This window comes from Podarcis bocagei (assembly GCF_964188305.1).
Source record: "Podarcis bocagei genome assembly, chromosome: 17".
In the NCBI taxonomy this organism is placed as follows: Eukaryota; Metazoa; Chordata; class Lepidosauria; order Squamata; family Lacertidae; genus Podarcis; species Podarcis bocagei.
In genome coordinates, this window is record NC_138143.1 from 38149339 (window position 1) to 38170453 (window position 21115).

At 46.7% G+C, this 21115-nt stretch overlaps 1 protein-coding gene across 1 annotated transcript in view; it reads left to right on the forward strand.

The window, feature by feature from the left end:
- The first annotated feature begins 3889 nt into the window (after positions 1 to 3889).
- Positions 3890 to 21115, forward strand: part of RNF38 (ring finger protein 38) — an 86748-nt gene continuing 69522 nt past the window's right edge. Inside the window, exon 1 of the mRNA XM_081176478.1 lies at positions 3890 to 4439. Coding sequence (XP_081032604.1) covers positions 3905 to 4439 — 535 coding nt within the window. The 5' untranslated portion in view covers positions 3890 to 3904. The remainder of the gene's footprint in view (positions 4440 to 21115) is intronic.

The window sequence follows — 21115 nt, forward strand, 5'->3', positions numbered from 1 at the left end:
AGACACCACAGAAATCCCAATGGCCATTCCAAGCCTTAGAAATTCCAGACTCTGAAGGCAACTAATTTGCCTGACAATCACAACAATGTCTGAAAACTAGTATTAACTAACCAATTAAACAAGCCTAATTTATTTGGAAAATAAAAATAGATCAATTTTCTAGCTCTCCCCAATACACACCACCATCTCTATGAAGCAACCAATCTATTTCTAATCCCTTTTATAAAATTGTATTTATTAATCATTTTGCTTTGTGTTAAATCTCAGTTTGCATGACTGTTCTGCAATATAGGGGGAAGACTGAGAGGAACTTCCAAGTAAATGAGTTTGGGATTCAGGCATAAAGTTCAACGATTTCAATGAGTTGTATAGCTGCAGAGGAATTTGAGTGTGACATAGGATATTCCCCAAACACAGGTATATACAGCTGAATCCTGTCCATGTTTATCCAGAAACAACTCCCACCAAGTTCAGTAGGGCTTACTGCCAGGTGCAAATGTCTGCAGCCTGCCTTAGCAGGAAGTCCCATAATTCCAGTCCTATGCACTCCCAGTTATGTGCCTGGATGCCCCAGATTCATGCTTCCAGACAGAAGCATTTGAGCAATGAAGGCCACATAATTAGCACTAGTTTTTAATCAGGGCTTTTTGGGGGCGACGGGGCTACTCAGGAAGTATTCACGCTCCTCTCCAGCGCTTGTTGTCGGCGGCAGGTTCTTGCGAGTCTGCAAGCATGGTTGCCAGATGTTCCACCCATGAAAGGGCAGTCCAAAAACCATGACAGCCTCGCGCAACGCACTTGATTCGTCCTCTTGCGAGGCGCAACCCTCCCCCTTCTCTCCCTTACAGGCCTCCGGAGCGTCCCTTCCTTTATTTTTACGTTAAACCCGCCGCCAAGGTAGAATTTAGCAGCGCTGGACGGAAAACACACTGCGCACTAAAGGTTTCCTTTAAAAATACACACAAACAGCTGGGTCGTGCGCCCAGGCGGGCGCAAGCAAGCGGGCCAGCCAACGAGCAAGCAATCGGGATCGTAAAAGCTCCTTGTTCGCGTTAGGCAGAGTTGCTGCACTCTTATTATTATTGCTATTCTTGTTGTGAAGTTGCGGGGAGCCCAGATCAAGATCGTTGATTGACAACCGCAGAGGCAAGCTGTGGCCACGCAGCCTGCAGTCCCTGGAGCTGCTCTGTGCTAGTAAATAATAGATCCCTCGATTTCTCTCCTCCTCCAACGTCCGTCCCCCCCCCGCCCCAATTCCTCCTCCTCCTCCTCCATCAGTCAGATCCCCAGCTTTGTCCGGGCAGCTCTTTCATCGCCTGCTTCCCACACTGCCTCCCCTCCTCCCTCCCTCGCTGTCCTCAATGCATGATGGATAGAGAGCCAGCCCGGGAGCTGGAGCGATCAAGCCTCGTGCAATCGCCCGGCCGTCCAATCGATTGCACCACCAAAAAAATAAATAAAATTAAAATGCTATTTGTTTCACTTCCTAGCACCGGGGAGGACGGCTTACCGAAAGAAAGCGTGTGTTAAATTTAAAAGGAGGCGGTGGGGGAGGGCGAGAAACAGGATCCATTTCCTCGCCAAGTGCGCACCAGGAAGGAAATTCGTTGCTATTAATTAAGGAATTGCAACGAAACCAAACACCCCCAGTCCTGTCTTTCCTTGCTTGCAATGACACTTTGCGCTTCCTTCCATGAAAGGAGACCCCTTTCCTTGCTGAAGAAGTGCCAGAAGGCCAGCAATGGGGCAGATAAAGATTTATTATTTTTCAAGGCCCCCTGGTTGCTTGCGTTCCCCTTCCCGCCCACTCCTCCCCCTAGATCGCCAGGAACAAAGAAGGGGGAAAGCTGTCTGGGAGCTGGGGGGGGGGGGGTTGAGGATGATTCCGGGTTTGGCTCGTCGGGTCTGCCTGAGGCAGAGCTCTCCAGCGCTATTGATCTCTGCACATTTCACCCCGTGGTCGCCAAGAGAGGTTTCCTGTCTCTGTGGAAACTCTGTCTCCGGATCCCATGTGTCAGAGCTCATCTGGGAGAGCATTTCTTCCTGGAAAACGGCATCAGCTGGAGAGATGCGAGGCCGCTGTTCCCCAGCCTCTGACAGTTAACTCATTTCATGCAGCCGTGCAATCAGTCACATGCACGGGTGCAATATAAGACCACCCCCCTTTATTATGCAATGTACGGATAAACACACACCTACTATAATAATATTAAATAAATGTTCTGTATTCCAGTCCATTATAGCCACGGAGAAAACACAGCGACCCTCGTTCCATTTTATTTTTAAAAAGCAACTCTTAACACATGCAAGGAGGGAGTAGAGAGGCGCTCGGTTAGTCGGTTTGTTCCCCTTCGCCTTGCAGTACTTTCGGCACAAGATCGGGGTTTTATAATCCGAATTAATTAATCCGGAGCAAGTACCGCCGCTTGGTTCCGTTTACACACTCGCAAACGTGACTGTCTTCACTCCACCCATACTTCTCCGTTGAGAGTGAGAAATATCCGCTCTTGCAGCAACCTTGATGATACACCGGGATGAGTAAAAGGGCGTTAAGGGCCAACACAGACCCGGTCGGGGCAGGTGATGCGGAGTGTGCGCCCTTAGTGGTTATTGGAAGAGTTACAGGGCTGAGGGCTGAGTAAGTCACCCTTGCCCAGTCCTCACACAGCACCTGGATGTAGGAAACAGACTCTGCACTGCAGGGTTAGCTTTGTGGATGTAGGAAGCCCCTATGAGAGGCAGATCCAGCCTCTTTTGCCACCTAGAACCCTTTAATGTCTGGAGCTGCTAGTACGATTGGATGCAGTTGCGACGAAGAAGAGGTGCGGAAGAAAGGAAAGTCGGGAGGAGGTCGAAAAGGCGGCTATTTCCATAGGAAGGGGAACTGCACGCGGGCGCAATCGATCGCCGTCTCTGCATGAGTCCCTGTTCTGATACAGTTCTGCAAACACGCCGTTTCCTGTTTCTGGCCGATCCAAGCGGACGGGGCTGGTCCCGAAGTGAGAAAGAAAAAAAATAAGAAAAGCTTGCTGACAACACCCCCCCCCCAATTGCATAGTTTACGCGGCGCTTTTGAGGCCGGCGTCAGCGGAGCTGGGAGGGAGGGAGTTTCTCATTCGGGGGCTGCAGTAGCAGAGGCGAGAAACTTCCTTTTCCCAGGGACTTGAGATACAAAAAAGAATCGGCGGCACAAAGGCAGATCCCGATATTATTTCTTGCAAACGGGCGCGCACGCTCTCTGCTCTCCGCCGCCTCCCAGCACCACACCGGATGCGAATCGGGCATGGATTTCGCCGCTGTCCCGCCAGTATTTTCGAGAGGAGGGCCCAAGGGTGTGCGTGTGCGTGTTTAGAAATCCGCTGCGTGGATGCCCTTCGCTTTCCCTCCCCCTGACGGCGTGCTGCTGCTGCTGCTTTTGCAAAGAGGCGGTGCTGCTGCGAGCAGCAGCTGCTGCGTTTCCTGGGGAGATCGGCTACCTTTGTTTTTCTCTTGCACCGAATTCCACCCCCACGAGGAACACCCCGCACACGCTCGTGGGCCGGGCGTAAGGAAGCAGGCGGGGGGGGGGGCAAGCGAGGGGCAGCTGCCGCTTCTCTCTCCCTTTTTCTCCTCCCCTCCTCCCTCCCCTTCGCTTCCCTTCCACCCCCCCCCCGTGTACTTTGCTCGGCTGCTCCTCCTCCTCTTAAGGAAGTTTCCTCCCCCTCTTCTTCTCTTCTCTTCTTCTTCTACGAGCGCCGCCGCTGCACTTCCCCATATTTCGCAGCCTTGCCTAACCGCCCGCCCCAACTACTCCCGGGGTGGGGGGAGAGAGAGAGGAAGGGCTTTGGCCGGCGGACCCCCCTTTCCTCCAGCGCGGTGGGGCTGAGCCGGGCACCGGCGCCCCCCGGCCCCTGAGCGAGGCCGAATGCCGGTGGCAGCGGCGGCGGCCAACTCGCACCCCCGCGCGGTGCAGCAGCCCGACGCCCGCCCCTTCGCCGCCTCCGTCCGCCTCCGGGACCGGGACCCCGCCAAGCACCAAGGCGCCGAGGAGCGCCCCGAGCCCCACCACCGCCACGGCCAGGCCGCCGGGGAGGCGGCGGCGAGGGCAGCCGGCGGCAGAACGGCGGCTCCTTCCGGCGCCGCTTCGCCGCCCGCCCTGCTGGCTTTCTCGCCGTCTTCTCCGCCGGGCCCGCCGCCGCCGCCGGAGCCCCCGCGGACTCGCTCGCGCTCCCGCTCCGGATTCTTCAGCCTCCTCGCCATGAACGGCGGCGGCGGCGCCACAGCCACGGCAGCTGCCGCCGCCGCCGCCGCGCACTTCCAGCCGCCGCCTCCGCCTCCTGCCCCGCCGCATCTCCATGGGCCGAGCCTGCCCGAGCTGGGCGCCCGCAGCCAAGGCAGAGGGAGCCCCGCTGGACACGGGCACCCCAGGGCCCCGCCGGGAGCCAGGGCGCCCGCGCCAGGTAATGCGGGGCGGGGGGGTTGGGCGAGGGAGTGTGGGGCGCTGGGGGGGGGCGGCCATGTGGGAATGGGGGGGGCGGCTGTGGGGAGTAAACATGGGGGGGTCGTCTCGGGGGGGGGGGGAGGAAGAGGCCGGCGGCGAAGCGAGGAGGAGGCAGCCTCCGAGGGAACGGGAGGTGACAGGATGTTTGTGAGGTGACTAATAAGTGGGTGCCCAGGTGGATTCCGCGTGAGGCGCCGAGCAAATATTCCAGAAGGCGGGGGCTGGGGACAAAAAAACGGGGGGGGGACACCCCACAAAAAGGGGGAAACGGGGGGAAGGATAAAAATAAAAAAACTTGGGAATGCCTTGGCCCAGCCTTCAACTCAATCCTGTTTACTTGGGAGTTGGAAGTCCCACCGAGTTCAATAGGGCGCAACTTCCTCGTGAAGTGCGTTGAGGATGCCCGCCTCGTCGAAAGAGCGCTGGCTCTTCCAAGCCTCCTGGCTCTTAAAATGATGCCTTCATTTGCCAGGTGCGGGGTCTAAAGAGGAGCCATAATAAACCGAGGAAATAATTAAAACCCAGAGACAAAGAGTACAAAAAAACAACAACACCAGAAGCACACACACCCCCCCCCCAACAACATGTGCTAGGCAGGATGGAAATGGAAGCTGCTTTTCCTCAGAGGGGTGGGGTGAGGTGGGGGGGCTGAAGGTTCCCAAAAAAAATCAGCATTTTGATTTCCCACAAAAGTTGTCCCATTCAGCGCTACTTCTCCTCCATCACCCCTTCCGCTTCTCAGTGGTGCTTTGCTCTTCCTCTGTGTGTTTGTGGGTTAAGTGTGTTAGTGTGTGTATTCTCTTTTAATATGAAGGGCCTTAAACATGCTGGCTTTTTTTGTGTGGAGGGGCAGAGAGAGAGGGGAGAAGGCCTTGGACATTGGGAGGACTTTTCCTGTGCTTTGGTGACACATGTGCATCTTCCACTTCTCCTGATTCTTTAGTAATAAACTTGGTGTAGTAGCCTGTGAATCTGTGTGGACGATTGTAGATTGTGTTGTCACCTGGAATTGGAAGCTGGAAGGCTGTCTTTGGAGTGAAATGGCAATAGTGTACATATGGAGATGAAAAAAACACACAAGCTGGCTTTGTGGGGGGGGGGAGAAAGCTCACAACTAAATAACTTGAACAATTTTGCAGCTGGTGATTTTCAGAACAGCCAAAATTTTTAAGTGCACTGAAGCTAGAAGTAATGTGACGAAGTTCAGTGTGGCGTTGAACCTAACAAGATGCTGCGGTGGGAGGAGAGAGAGAGGGGGGGAAAAACTTTTCACCTTTCACAGATATCAGAATTTGTGACTCTGGAAGACCTGAAATGCCTGCCAAAGAAAACTCTAGACCCATGGTTCGCAATTTAGGGCACACACCTCACAGAGGGGCAATTTGATTTTTAAGGGGGGCAATTTGGAAGCTTGTTTAGACCAAGTTAGTGACCTTTTAGGCTTCCTCCATGTGAATAGGAGTTCACTTTTTGAATAATAAGAATTATATGTCACCAGGGGTTGGGGGCATCAGGATTTTAGAGATGCTTAGGTGGGGCATGGCCAAAAAAAGGTTGGGAACCACTACTCTAGACCCTAGAACAACCACTGTCACATAACATGCACTATATCATACAATAATATCCATACCGAGTAGACATCTTTACAGCAAGTATACATGGTATATACCGTATTTTTTGCACCATAACACTCACTTTTTTCCTCCTAAAAAGTAGGGGGAAATGTCTGTGCGTGTTATGGAGGGAATGCCTACGGGTGGCATGCCTACGGATTTTCTTCCTCTAAAAACTACGTGCGTGTTATGGTCGGGTGCGTGTTATAGAGCGAAAAATACGGTAATTATTTTTTTTAAGGGAGTATTCTGGGTTTTCTTGGTTCCATAGAAAGAATCATGTCATTGACAGGGGAACTTATAGTTGAGAGTGCCCATCTATTTGTAAATTAATTTTAAAAAAAAAATCCTTTGAGCCTGTGATTGTAATTGCTTTCTTGACTGTTCAAAATCTTATTGGTTCTGCTTTTGACATGAGGTGTTCAAACTGTCCCATGGCTTTACGAATAATAACTGATACAGTAAGGCAATATTTCCAGGTGTTTCATGACTAATACCATTTTATGAATTAATAGTTTGGAATAAATTAGAAGTGCCAGAGCTTTTAAGTCTTCTTGGAAGTCACTCCCTCTGCCCTCGATGATCTTCCTCCTAATTCCACATGTACGTGGGCTGGTTGTGGTTACTCACCAGTGAAGGAAAGGCACTCTACAAGTTGTATTGCTCATATGAACACTTCTTTAAAAATCAGGTGTCAGGTATCCATGAGTTCAGTAACAGATCAGGCTCTTGAACGACATTGTGATAGGTTCAAGTTTTGTCTAAATTAAGCAACTTTTTCTGGGTGCTGGAGATAATAATTTTCTGCACTGCACCCACTAAGTAATGTAAAAATGGTCAATGTATTTTATTAAATGTCAACTTTCACCTCAGTAAAATAATCTTAGATATGATTTGCATTTAAAATAAGATTTGCTTGTTAATACTTGAGGACATGAATTCTATTGCTCTCCTGAAAGTTCACATGTAATAAGCCCCCATGAATTTGCATTTGTGGGGCTGGTATGATCTGAAAGATGCCTGGTCCTGATTTCTTCAGAAACCTGTAACCTGGTATGCTGATGAAACAGCAGAGAAAACAGTACTTGTGGGTTGGATGTGTATTTCTTTCAGCTGGGCAAAATCTCTTTTTTTTAAATTGTGGTAGCTGAATTTCAGTTAACCAAAAAAAGTTAAATACATCTTCTTTTATTGAATTGCCTTTGTGCTGAGCAGCTGATACCTGATTTTGAATGTTAGGCCTATGTCCTAATGCAGGCATAGGCAAACTCGGTCCTCCAGATGTTTTGGGACTACAACTCCCATCATCCCTAGCTAACAGGACCAGCGGTCAGGGATGATGGGAGTTGTAGTCCCAAAAATATCCGGAGGGCCGAGTTTGCCTATGCCTGTCTTAAGTGTAAGGGATTATTTACAATAGTATTCATTGAGAGATACATCTTTTTCTGTTCAACTTTAAGAACTGCAAATATTTTTAAGATCTCAATTCTAAACATTCTGGCAGATGCTTTGTTATTCCATTTTTATTTAATTTGAATACTTTTGAAGTCATTAAATGGAGTAATGTGGAATAAAGAGCAAAATATGTGACATAATTTGTAATGCATAGAGAGCATGCTTCAGTACTAGGTTATTTTTAATGTTTAGCTAAAGTGACTGATGTAGTCCTGGGGCAGAGCCAGTAATGATGGTACATGTAATACTTTCAAATAAAGTGTTAGTTTTACATGGGGCTGTAGTAAGTAATTCAAAATGGTTTCAGTTCTTCTTTTCATTAGAGTTATTTCTTAGACCTGAAAAATTCAGATTTGCATATTTACACCTGCACATGATTACTTGAGAAAACCCACTGAGATTATGGGACTAGTTTCAAGTAAATGCGCATAGGAATTGTCATAGGAAAACATAAAGCACTCCCATTACATCTTGGAGACAAGTATTAGACTTTATTGCATTTTATTTTATTTTTAAAAATAAATGGAATAGACTTCCAATTAATGATGTCACTCTAAACCAGGAAGAGGTTAGTTGTAGATGATCAATCCCTCCTTTTTCACACAACAACAGTGGCTTATCCTCGCATAGTTTCTGGCTGAACTATTGCTTCAATGGAGAGTAAAGCAATTGGGAGTTCATACTTTGGCTGACCTTTGTAGCAAGCCATTGTCATCACTGATACAACCCTTTACCTTCCCCTGTCCTCTTCCTATGTGTGCTCTGCACAATCTTCAAATCTGCTCTGAGGGGTTGAGGGAACCCCCAAGACAGATTTAGGAGGCACATTATTCAGTTTATTTAGTCATTGAATAAACTCTTTATATACTAAATTTTAAAACCTGTGGTAAGCTTTCAAGTTATCCAGAACTCTTCTTCAGGCAAGATGGTATACAAAGCAGGGGTTGAGGGTGGGTTGGTGGGAGACAAAGGAAAACAAGGTTCAAACGTTAGGATGATGTTGTAGTTGTGAGGTTAGCTTGTTCTAAGATTGCAGGCTGGATAAGCACCTCTCAGGTGCTATAGGAACCAGGTTACACATGTAGAATTCTGGGATAAAAAAGCAATGACTGCTACTCATTTCTGAGAAATTAAGGTCTAATTTGTAACCCAGATCAATCCCAAACCTTAAATGGAACACACAGGTTGCTGGGTAGGCAGAGACCAGAAGTAAAGGGAAAGATGGCAGCCTTTAATTTATTTAGCAAAGCCACTGATTAATTTTGATGTACTAAGTAAAAAAGCCAAATGAAGCCAAATTGTATAGTATTACCAAGTGCTTTGAGGGGATGTCCTTGGCTGTGCTAAATTAAAGAGACCTTGTGTGACACCTTCCCTGATGAAGAGTTCTAGAGAACTCAAAAGTTCGCCACACTTTGGTGACATTTTGGCTGGCCCTGCTAAAGGCATTGCCCAACTGTGACTGTTGGGTAAGTGAGGTGTCTTGTATCATGCTGGGCTTGGAGAATGTGGGAGAGGAACAAGAGTCTGCAGCTCCATACATCTTAGCATTTATTCTGGCTCCAGTGCACTCAAGAGTATAAATCTGTATACAAATGTTGTTACTAACATCCCTGTACTGTAGTTCAAAAGCTTTCCAAACTGTGTTGTAACACATTAGTGTGTTGGCTGCAGTGTGTCATGCAAACACTCCCCATGTGTCACCAATATGAAAAGTTTAGAAAGCTCTGCTGTAGTTTCTTTAGAAATACTGCTGTCTGATGCTTTTTCTCTCAAACCAGCTTCAACCTGGAAGGAAAACTTAAGCCACATTCACTTTGCAGTTAAGCTGAGGTGTGCACATTGGAGACAGCCATTGTGCATGCGTGGATGACAGCTTAAGCACAGATGAGATCTTCATGTTCAGAGGGAGGGGTTGCAGGGGCAAGGAAACCAAACAGGTAACATGCATCGGTGAAGACATCCCCACATCTTCTGTAGTGTGCATATAAATGTGCACATGCAACTTGAAATGCAGCAGGGGAAAACTTATTTCACTGTGTTTTAAGCTGCTAATGTGCACATAGCCTGACTGTCTTGTCCAGCACAAGCTGAGAGACTCCTCCCTTCTCAGATTTCTGTGATAAGGGGGAAAGGGGCTCTTGCTTTGGGCTGGGCTGCTAGCAGAAGATGATTGTCAGTAAGAGACTTATGGTCATTGCTGTTGACCACACAAATGGACCTCTGTAACCATTGCTGTTCCTCCCTACTTTGTTTCTATGCTGATAAGATGACATAGTGGAGGTTCCATACTCGCTTGTATTGTGAATGAGGGTGTAAGTGCTTTTGAAAAGGGTGTTTCAGTGTAGAAGAACTAATTTTTGTAGTTTCAGCTTCTCATGCTGCTGGAATTCCCTCTTCTACACAACAGTTAATAATAAAAAGAGTGTTGTCCTCTATTGCATCTGATGGTATTCCTCCCCCCCCCCTCCTTAAATAAACAGGTGGGAATACTACTTGTGGATTTTCCTGATCAATACTCTATCAAACTATTTCTGCCTAGAAGGACAGACAGACTTACACTCTCCTTTCAAATCACACTGTCTAGCTATTTTAAGCAGCCCAGAGGACACAGTAGTAAACTACTGCTGGTCAAGTACAAACTGTACAGTGATGTAAGCATGCAGTAAACCGGTAGTCTAGTTGTAGGTTGAGCATATCTATATGCAGCTGGAAATTGGTATCTTTTGTGGGGGTTATTTTTAAAAATAAAAGATTGAATTATTAGCATTTCAGTTGTGCGTCTTTTTAAAAAATCTGGTTTATGAAATTTAAAAATCTAACATATTTTAAAGCCTATATTCTTCTAATCTTAATCTGTAATCATGATCCTTTATCACTCAAATTGAGTTGAAGTCTGCTTTTTCTGTAAAAAAAGAAAAAGAAAACCAGGTTTAAAAAAAGGCATCTGAGTCAAACATAAAAATATGACCTAGTTATATGACTGTTATTACTGTGGGCTTTTTCTTGAATCAAAGAACAAGCAAACCATCAAACCTGCTAGGATATAGGATCCAGGAGATGTAATTCTGTATTTCCCTAGGATCATCCATTGGACCCTGTGAGGGTTTGATTAGCTGCTTGTGCGTGAAAACGTGCTCCCTCAGAGTTTGTGCGCCCCCACAAACCTCCGTGTGTGACGGAGCTCCTCAGACATGTCTGCTCTAGTCACTAGTAGAGTCCGACAGTGGCTGTCTGCGGAAGCGTTTCCAACAAAGAAGTTCCTTAACGGAAACGCGTCTCCTGGACTCACGGCGTGACAGTTTCCTGCGAGGTATGGGTCTCCCTATGGGAGACTCCGATACCTCCCCACTGTTTTCGCTGGAAGCCTCCCTGAGCCCTCCCTCCTGCTCGCATTCCCTCAGAGACCCACTCCTCCCCCTGCTGGTCCCTGCTTCAGCAGTTGAGTCTCTTTCATCCTGCCTGAGTCCCTCCACCACCTGATGCTCTGATGGCAGTTCCCTGACATCCACCTCCCCTCCAGGGCCCCCCTCACCCCCTCCCAATTCCTCCCCCCTGGGAGGTGAAGGGCTAAAACCCCGAAACGAATCTTCCTCATCTTCTGACGTCTCGAACAATTCTCTCCATCGATCGTCGTCCTGGCCAGCTGAATCCTCCTCCTCTTCAGAATCTGGGAACCCCTCCAACTCCTCTTCCTCGTCGGTGGTGGCAAAGTATTCCCTTCGGAACCTCGCTACAGGCTGAGGTTTACGTGGGAACCTCTGATGAAAAGTCTCTATTAAAACCTCGTCATTGACATCCTCTGCCCTAACCCAGGTGTTTTCCGACTCCGGTTCCCCTTCCCACATTACCAAATACTCTACTTGATCTCCCTTCCACCTGGAATCGAGGATCTCCGCTACATGGTAGCTGTGTTCCTTCTCCTCCATTGCTGGTCCCCTAGTGACCCTCCCCTCACTGTCTCCTCTATACGGTGACAGCAACGACCTGTGAAAAACTGGGTGCAGCTTCATGTGGTTCGGTAACCGGAGCCTGAAAGCCACTGGATTGACCTGCTGTATGACTTCAAACGGACCCAGCCTTTTGGGTCTTAATTTCTTACAACCTCCTTTGAATGGCAACCCTTGGGTTGACAGCCACACCTGGTCCCCCACCCTGATGCTTTCACCTTCCCTTCTGTTTTTGTCTGCTTGCCTCTTATATTCCTCCTTAGCCCTGTTTAAGTTGAGTTGGAGCTGGCGATGGATCGCTTCCATTTCTTCCACGAACTGTTCTGCAGCTGGAACGCTCCAGTTCTCCCCCTCCCCCCCTGGGAAGGCTCTGGGATGGCACCCGTGATTAGCCAAAAAGGGGCTCATCCCCGTGGACACGTTCTCTGCATTGTTGTAGGCAAATTCTGCCAACGCCAGCTTCTCCACCCAATCATTCTCTCTGTCATTAACATAACACCTCAAATATTGTTGGAGAACCCCATTTGCTCTTTCCGCCTGCCCGTTGGTTTCAGGATGACGGGCCGTCGAGAAATTAACCTCTACATGCAGTAAGCTCATGAGCTTCCTCCAGAACCTGGAAGTAAATTGTTTCCCTCGGTCTGAAACCACCCTCAAGGGGGCGCCATGCAACCTAAACACATTCTCTACAAACAATTTGGCGGTTTCTTCTGCTGTAACCGCATGTGAGCAGGCTATGAAGTGGGCCATTTTAGTTAACAGGTCTACTACAACCATGATGGCTGTTTTCCCTCTAGACCTTGGCAGATCAGTCATGAAATCTATTGCCACTGCTTCCCACGGTCTCTCAGGTGTGGGCAGTGGTTCTAATAAACCAGCCGGCGCCTGCCTCTCCCCCTTGGCTCTTTGGCATTGTTCACACCCTCTCACATACTCCCGCACATCTTCCCTGACCTTGGGCCACCAAAATTCCCTGGTAACCAGCCACATGGTTTTGTGTTGCCCAAAGTGCCCTGCTGTGGGGCTATCGTGCAGCTGCTTGAGTACTTTCTCCCTCAATTCCCCTTCAGGTATATATAACGCTCCCTTATAATACAATGCCCCATTTCTCTCCTCAAAACCACCGGGTTTGTCTTCCTCCCCTCTGAGATCCCTGAGTTTCCCCTGGGCGTATGCATCCTGCACCGTACCCTCTACCAATTCCCTTTGCCCCACCAAAGTCGCCCCACACACCCAGCGGTCCTCTGGAATGATATGGGTTTCTTCGGGTGCTCCCTCCCCCTCCAAATATTCAGGCTTGCGTGAGAGAGCGTCCGCCCTAACATTCTCTGGGCCTGGCACATAACAAATCTCAAAGTTAAATTTGGAGAACTCTTGGGCCCATCTCAACTGCCTTTGGTTGAGCACTCGCGCCGTTCTCCAGTACTCTAGATTTTTATGGTCCGTGCACACTTGCACTTTATGTTGTGCACCAACTAGCAGATGCCTCCATCTCCGGAACGCCTCATGAATAGCAAGCAGTTCTCGGTCGTACACCGTGTAGTTCCTCTCGGATTTGTTCAGCTTCCGCGAGAAGAAGGCACACGGACGCCACTCCGACTCCTCCTTCCCCGGCTGCAGAAGAAGCACCGCCCCTATGGCTCTGTCAGATGCGTCTGTTTCAACCCTTAGCTTCTTTCGTAAATCCACATGCAGAAGTTGTTCTTCAGAGGCGAAGGCCCTTTTCAGTTCCTCAAACGCTCGCCCCGCCTCCGCCGTCCATACAAACTTCTTCTTACTGCTGAGACAGTCAGTGATGGGCGCCGTCAGATGGGCGAAGTTGCGGATGAACTTACGATAAAAGTTTCCAAACCCTAGGAACCTCTGCACATCCTTCTTGGTTTTGGGTGTTTTCCATTCCAGCACTGCCTGTACCTTGCCGGGATCCATGGCCAATCCCTTGTCTGACAGGCGGTACCCCAGGAATTCCACCTCCTTGGTATGGAACCGACACTTCTCCAGTTTGACCCACAGCCTGTTGGCTTGCAGTCTGCTCAACACTTCTCTGACGTCTCTCACATGTTGCTCCTCATTCTCAGAATACACCAACACATCATCTAGAAAGGCAACGCAATTCTTGTAGAGCAAAGGGCCCAGCACGTGGTTCATAAAAGATTGAAAACACGCGGAGCCTGCTTGTAATCCAAATGGCATAACGAGGTATTCAAACGCCCCCAAAGGGGTAAACATGGTGGTTTTCCATTCATCCCCTTTCCTTATGCGTATCAGGTTGTACGCCCCCCTTAGATCCAGCTTTGTGAAAATCTTTCCCTTCCTCACCATGGTCAAAATATCATCAATTCTGGGCATAGGGAACGCCACCGGTTCAGTCACTGCATTCAGCCGCCTAAAATCACATACAAGTCTCGGCTTGTCCGCATTTTTTTTGTCCACAAAGAACACTGGGCTCCCCCCTGCTGCTTTGGACTCTCTGATGAAGCCTCTCTTCAGGTTCTTGTCAATGAACCCTCGCAACTCCTGCATTTCCCTGTCTGACATGGCATACAACTTGCCCACGGGAAGCTGTGCTCCAGGGAGTAAATTGATCTGACAATCAAAGGGTCTATGAGGTGGTAGTTGGTCAGCTTCCTTCTCGCTGAACACGTCGCTGAGATCTGCATACTGTGGTGGTACCTTCACCTTTCCCATTACTTCAGTCCCTGCTAGGGTGGCTTGGGCCCCTACTGAACCCTTCTCCCCTTTGCAGTGTTCTAGGCAATGTGCTGAACCAAAGGACACCACTCTTTGATGCCAGCCAACCAGCGGATCATGTAGAGCTAGCCAGCTCATTCCCAAAATAATGGGAGCGCCTCCCAGGGTGGCCACATTAAACGCTATCAGTTCTGTGTGCCTTGCCACCCTCATTATCATTGGGACAGTCTGCAAGCGGACTCCTCCTCCCAACAACTCCCTGCCATCAATCGTGGTCACCTGCAGGGGGTTGCTTAAAGGGATGGTCTGTATCTGGTGTTCAGCAACAAACTCCTTGCTCATAAAATTGCAGGAGCTGCCTGAGTCCAATAGCGCCTTTATTTTTAGGGGGTGCCCATTCTGCAGCTCTAGCGACACTTCAATCACTAGAGCAGGTCGAGGAGCTTCTGGCACGGGCACTTTCACTGCTCTTTGGCCTGGCTGCAGTGCCCCAATTGTGGCAACCAGGCGTTGGCTTTTACCTGCTCCGCTCCCCCTTCTTCTCCCCCCTCAACAGCTCCCACCATCCCTTGCCATTCCTTCCTCTGGGGGCAGACTCTGGCAAAGTGGCCTGGCTGTTGGCAGAGATAGCATTTCCGGGGGCCCTTTCCCTCCTTCTTAGCTCCCTCGCTGGTTTTTGAAAATGCGCGCGCGCGCGCTGTTCCGATTTCCATCGGCTCTGCCGGCGGGAAAGCTGGCTCAGGAATGTCTGGAATGCGGAACTCCTTCCAACGTTCCCCTCTCCCTTCCCGCCTCTCCAAGGCTCTTGCCTCCTGCCGCGCTCCTATGGTCAGCGCAGATTTGGTCAGCTGATCCATAGACTCCGCCCTGGGGCTCCGTGCCAGCTCATCTTTCACCCCCGAAGAAAGACCTTCTTCAAATAGCATTTGAACGGGTGCCGCCGATAAATCCCAACTCAGTCTGTGAATCAGCATGGTAAACTCAGTCCAATATTCACGGACAGATCGACTCCCCTGCTTACAAGCCATTAGCTGTCTGCGCACCACCCCTTCCTCAATATCGCTGGAAAACATGATATCCATTGCACGAAAGAACTTCATTGTGTCCTTTAGTATGTCATTGTGCGTTGCCATTAGGGGTCGCACCCAGTCTCTAGCCCCTTTCTCAAGATGCCCAATTACAAAAGCAACTCGCGATTCCTCATCAGGGAACTCATCGAACTGCACATTAAGGGCATATTGCATCTCTGTCCTAAAAGCATGGTAGTCCTTGGGGTCCCCCCCAAATTTCTGCACCAATCCTGGTACCTTTCTGGGGAATTGAGTGGCTCTCCCCTTCTTGTCTGCATCCTGAGCCCTTCTCTCCTCCAGCCTCGCCGTCTGCAGGGCCAGTTGAACCTCCAACGCTCGGTATCTATCTTCCAAGCTTGGACCAGCTCCAGCCCCTGCTCCTCCGGTTCCGGTTGGTTCGCTCATGATGCCTTCTCTTGCACAGGCAGCGTACAAAGACTGTCGGACTGCTGTGAGGGTTTGATTAGCTGCTTGTGCGTGAAAACGTGCTCCCTCAGAGTTTGTGCGCCCCCACAAACCTCCGTGTGTGACGGAGCTCCTCAGACATGTCTGCTCTAGTCACTAGTAGAGTCCGACAGTGGCTGTCTGCGGAAGCGTTTCCAACAAAGAAGTTCCTTAACGGAAACGCGTCTCCTGGACTCACGGCGTGACAGTTTCCTGCGAGGTATGGGTCTCCCTATGGGAGACTCCGATACCTCCCCACTGTTTTCGCTGGAAGCCTCCCTGAGCCCTCCCTCCTGCTCGCATTCCCTCAGAGACCCACTCCTCCCCCTGCTGGTCCCTGCTTCAGCAGTTGAGTCTCTTTCATCCTGCCTGAGTCCCTCCACCACCTGATGCTCTGATGGCAGTTCCCTGACAGACCCCACCTGGGTGAACTTGTTTTTTCGTTTATGCCTTGTAACTCCCTGAGATCTGCAGTGTGTTCAGTTCTGAATATTTTATTACTTTACTAACCAAACAAGGAGGATATTTACTTTTGATTTCATGAAGAAACACTGTTTTGCTCACTAACAACCAACAGTTTTTGGAAAGTGATAGGCACTCAGTGACCTTGCTTTGTGTCCTGCATGTGGACAGAGACAACCAAACAGAAATCTTCTCTCTCTCTCTCTCTCTCTCTCTCTCTCTCTCTCTCTCTCTCACACACACACACACACACACACACACGCACACACACACACACACACACACACACACACAGCGCCAGGGGTAGCCAATGTACTATCTAAGCTTAAAATAATTATAGGAATATCCTCTTATGATGGTTAAGGATGTCTTTATTTACAAATCAGTGTTTTACTATTTTATAGTAGCCAGTTAGTATGCAAGTGTATTCAAGAAATGTATGAACTACAGTTTTACCTGCTACTGGTGCATCAGGTACAGCTATTCCTAGTCAGGGATAGCCTGGTCATGGTGATCCATGCTTTCATAACCTCAAGACTTAATTGTTCCAATGCACTGTATGTGGTGCTACACGTGAGCCTAGTCTGGAAGCTCCAGCTAATGCATAATGCTGTGGGCAGATTTTTTTTTTTTATGGGGACAGGCTACTGCCAGCACATAACTGAGGTGCTTAAAAGCTTGCACTGGCTGCTCATATGTTACCAGGACAGGTTCCAGGTTCTTGTATTTTTACAAGGTTTTTAACAACTCTGGTCCAAGATATCTTAAGGGCCACCTGATCTCTTACATTCCTGCTTGAGCACAAAGAAATTTGGGGGAGTCTCTTGTTTGTGGTTCCCCACATCTCAGATTCACAGCTTGCAACTACTTTGGAAGCTGGGCATTCAGTGTTGTGCTGGCCTAGTCCTGTGAAAGTCCCCCCCCCCCCGAGATTAGAAAGACACCCTCCTTGCTGAACGTCAGGCACACGACAAAGACTTTCTTCTTCCACCCGGCATATTAATGTAGTGTTTGGCTTAGTGATGCCTTTTTATTCTCTGTGTGGTTTATTTTTACTCTCACTGCTTAGAATTGATAATGATCAAGCGGTATATAAATGCCTTATATAAATGATACAATATGGAGTAATGTCAGAAGGATAACAATATTACAGTAAAGGCAAAATAATTTTGTGGCACGTTAAAAGACAAATTTATTGTGGCATAAGCTTTTGTGGGCATGAACCACTTCATCAGATACATGGGAAGTGTGATTTAAATTGGTCCACTATGCCTCCATATTTGGAATGTCACTCTGTAGAGAATAAAAATAACATTGAAAGTAGCCTCAAAATATGCACCTGTCCATATCAAAATGACATAGTTTAACTCTTGATGGGGTTACACTCCCTCTGAGGTGGACATGTAGCTTGTGGGTTTATCTGGGTCCTTTACTGTTGCTCAAGGCTCAGGAGGCCTCAGTGGTGTACAGTACCTTCCATCAGCTTTTGCTTGTGGCCCAGCTGTACCCATATCATATCTGGACAGGGATAGCATAACTTAGGTCATCTGGCAACCTCTAGGTTTGATTACTGCAACACGTTATATGTGGGGCTGCCTCTGAAGATGATTCAGAAACTTCAGCTGGTGCAGATTTCGTGGCCAGGTTGCTCACTGGGGCAAGACAGTTTGAGCATATTACACTAATCCTGGCCCAATGGTACTGGGTGCCATTTAAGTTAGACCAATAAAAAGTGCTGGTTTTGGACTATAAAGTCCTAAATAGCTCAGGAACGCAATACCTCAAGGACCGCCTTTCACCATATGAAGCTATCCTGTGATCATTATCGAAGGCCCTTTTTCTCCACAAGAGGTCTGAATGTTATGTGGAAGGGAGTTTGGTTTTTTAAAAATGTATTTTTTATTCTCATTTTGTATTTTTCTGTTGTGAACTGTCCAGGGATCTTTGTTGGAAGTGCAGTATGCAAATTAAATAATAATAATAATAATAATAATAATAATAATAATAATAATAATAAACTTGACTCATTGTATGTTACATAAACCTTGGAGGGATAGGTGGGCCAAAGGAGTGTCAACATGGTATTTTAAACTGTTGCTCTTTATAATCCCAAATAATTCATTTAGGCTGAAATCCTATGCACAGTTCCCTGGGAACAAGTGCCTTCCTCCTGAATTTTGAGAACCTATATCTAAGACTAAATACACATAGGATTGTGATACTTGCAGGGGAACTATAAATATCTGGGGTGTTAGAAAAGTATAATTATGGAGTTTGTGCATTTAGAATTGTTTGGGCCACATCTTCAGAGTGCTCTTTATTTATTGAAATTGGCTATCACAAAAGTACTGGCAAATAGTAAGATGGGACAGTGAATTTCTGTGCTTTTTGTTTGTTTGTTTGTTTTATCAGCAGTCTTGGCAAACTAGAGTTAAAGTGTTTTGTGAAATTTATTAGTCAAACCTTTTTCCTATTTCCTCACTTTTAAAAATATAATCTGAGATCACTACACTTAATACATGATTGAAGTGTCATTGTGGTTCAGTGTTAGAAACTGAGTTGAAAGCTAGTAGCTAAATGGCACCTTAAACCTAGGTTATGGTGCAACAATTGAATGTCCAGGCTCCCTTTTTTATAACAAGAATACAAAGCTGAAAATGAATGAACTGCAGCTAAAATATTAAGTTCATTTTTTACATGGTGTAGTCCTTCCCCTGCCCACACCCCTAATATTGTTAAAAGGGTCTCTTCTCCAGTCTTCAGAGAGTAGCTGGAAGTGGAGAGGCAGAAAAAGGTCCTCCTTTCCTTCCACTCTGCAGTTTTAATCTGAAATCTTAGGCGCAGTACGGCACCCAGAGCTCAGAAACTGCTTGTGCTAATGAAATTCCCTCTCACAAGATGTGCCTAGAACAATGGGAGTTTCGAGCACTGCTGTGGTTTTAGAAATTAGTGTCCCCAGTACTGACTAGGCAAATCTGGATTCAACTCCTCTTCATGAATCTTCTGGATTGCCTTGAGCAAGTCATTCTGTCATCCTTGGTATATCTATGGAAATGGTATTGCTAAATACCAACTTTACAGGACTGATGTGCAGTTTAATAAAGTGAAAACACTTTCCCCAGATGAAATCAGGAAGTAGAAAAAACTGTGTTTGTATGTCAAATGTTATGAAAATCATTGAGGGGGTATATACATTTTGTTAAATAATTAAAATAAATGTTTGATATGCATAATTCAGGTTTTCATCAGTATATTCATAATTAATGCCAAAGATATGTACCACAGTTTCATATGTATGCTTATTTGATGGCGAATGTGCATAGGATTGTAGCCATAGGTTGTGTACATACTGACTTTGAAGCACATCCTTCTCAAAGTAATCCTGGGCACTGTATGTTACTCCTCACAGACTTACAATTCCCAGCAATCTGTAGCAAACTACTGAGCCCAGAAAAAAATGTTTTTAGAATGCTTTAAAGATAGTGTGCGTATTTGGCCTTGGTTATTGAATTGGCAAAGCAATATTGGGATGGGACATTTTGCTAAGCAACTTAACTTCTCTTTCATATAAGAACTAGATCCTAGAGACACAGAGGCAAAACAAAGAGGAAAGCAATCTTTAGCCATATCTCTGTCTTGTAGGAGACAGAGAGAGAAGCAGCGTGGGCAGGTTTGCTCAGTATGTGAGCCAGCCCATTTATTGTGGCCTGCCAGTAGCTTGCAGCCACCATTCGCTTCATGTTTTGCTGTCCTAGACAGGCAGAAAAAACCCAGGAGGTTTACCATACATAACTGCTGGTTGCATTTGGCTTGGTGAGTCAGAATTTGTACAGGCCTTGGCTAGAGACAGGTTTCTCGGTTGGGAGGTGAGATCTTCCTTGTAATGGAACATTTTAGTTGGCTAGTTTATTTATAAGTAGATGGTTTTGGCTTTATTAAGGGAAATTTTATAAAAATAAGTTTTGAATATGTCAAGGTAGTTTTTGGGGTACCCTTGCATGCTTGCTAATACCTCAAATCTCTCATGGTATTTAGGATTGTTTTATTAACTGTACTAAGATCTTTAGGGTTAGTCTTCAACATGCTTCAGTTTCATTTTTTTTAAAGGCAGTAAAAGTGTTCATAATCAAAAGGCACATATTCACCAGTTTTACCATCAAATACTGTGATGAGAGGTTATGAAAAGCTGTATTCTAAACTGCTTTAGTTTGAAAGAATTCAGTCTGAGTGATCTATGCCTTTTTTTGAATATGCAAAATTCATCATGTGAAGGTTATAAACCATGTAAAAAGCAGTGAATGAAAAACCGCTAGTTCACAGCAATCTTGACAGATGTTGTACATTTTCAATAGTGTGAATCTTGAATTGGCACAATATATTTTTAATTGTTTTAAAGCAGTATGTTTTGCCTTGTAATTGAAAAGCATGTACTGTAGCTTTATAGCAAGTTGTATCCTTAAAATTGACATTTCGTGATACCCTTAAATAAAAAAATTAAGAGTTTTCATAATTAATTTCATAGTTTATTGGCAATTTAAAAAATTGTGATTGATTTTTGGTAGATGAAAACTGGACTTCCATATTTAGTGTGTGCCTCATTTTAATACCTTAAATTAGGTTAGTCTGTAACACATCCTTAATGAAAACTTGGACAGCAGAGGTTTACAGTATTTAATGGAGTGCAAACATGCAGAAATAACTCAGTACCTCTGCTAAGTGACATTTCTCTTGAAGCTTCTGAATTAATTACTAAAGACTTGGAAAGTACAGTTAATAAAGGAATTAAGTCTCAATGAATAAGTAAGTATATAAATGGCAATATTTAATAGCCAGAAGCACATAACTTAAACATTTCCCCATTTCATGTAGCTGTTGAGAGCTAGTATTGGACTGGGAAGAACTTGGTCAGTGAAGTTTACTGGGTGGCATGGAGTTGCTCAGTATCAGCAC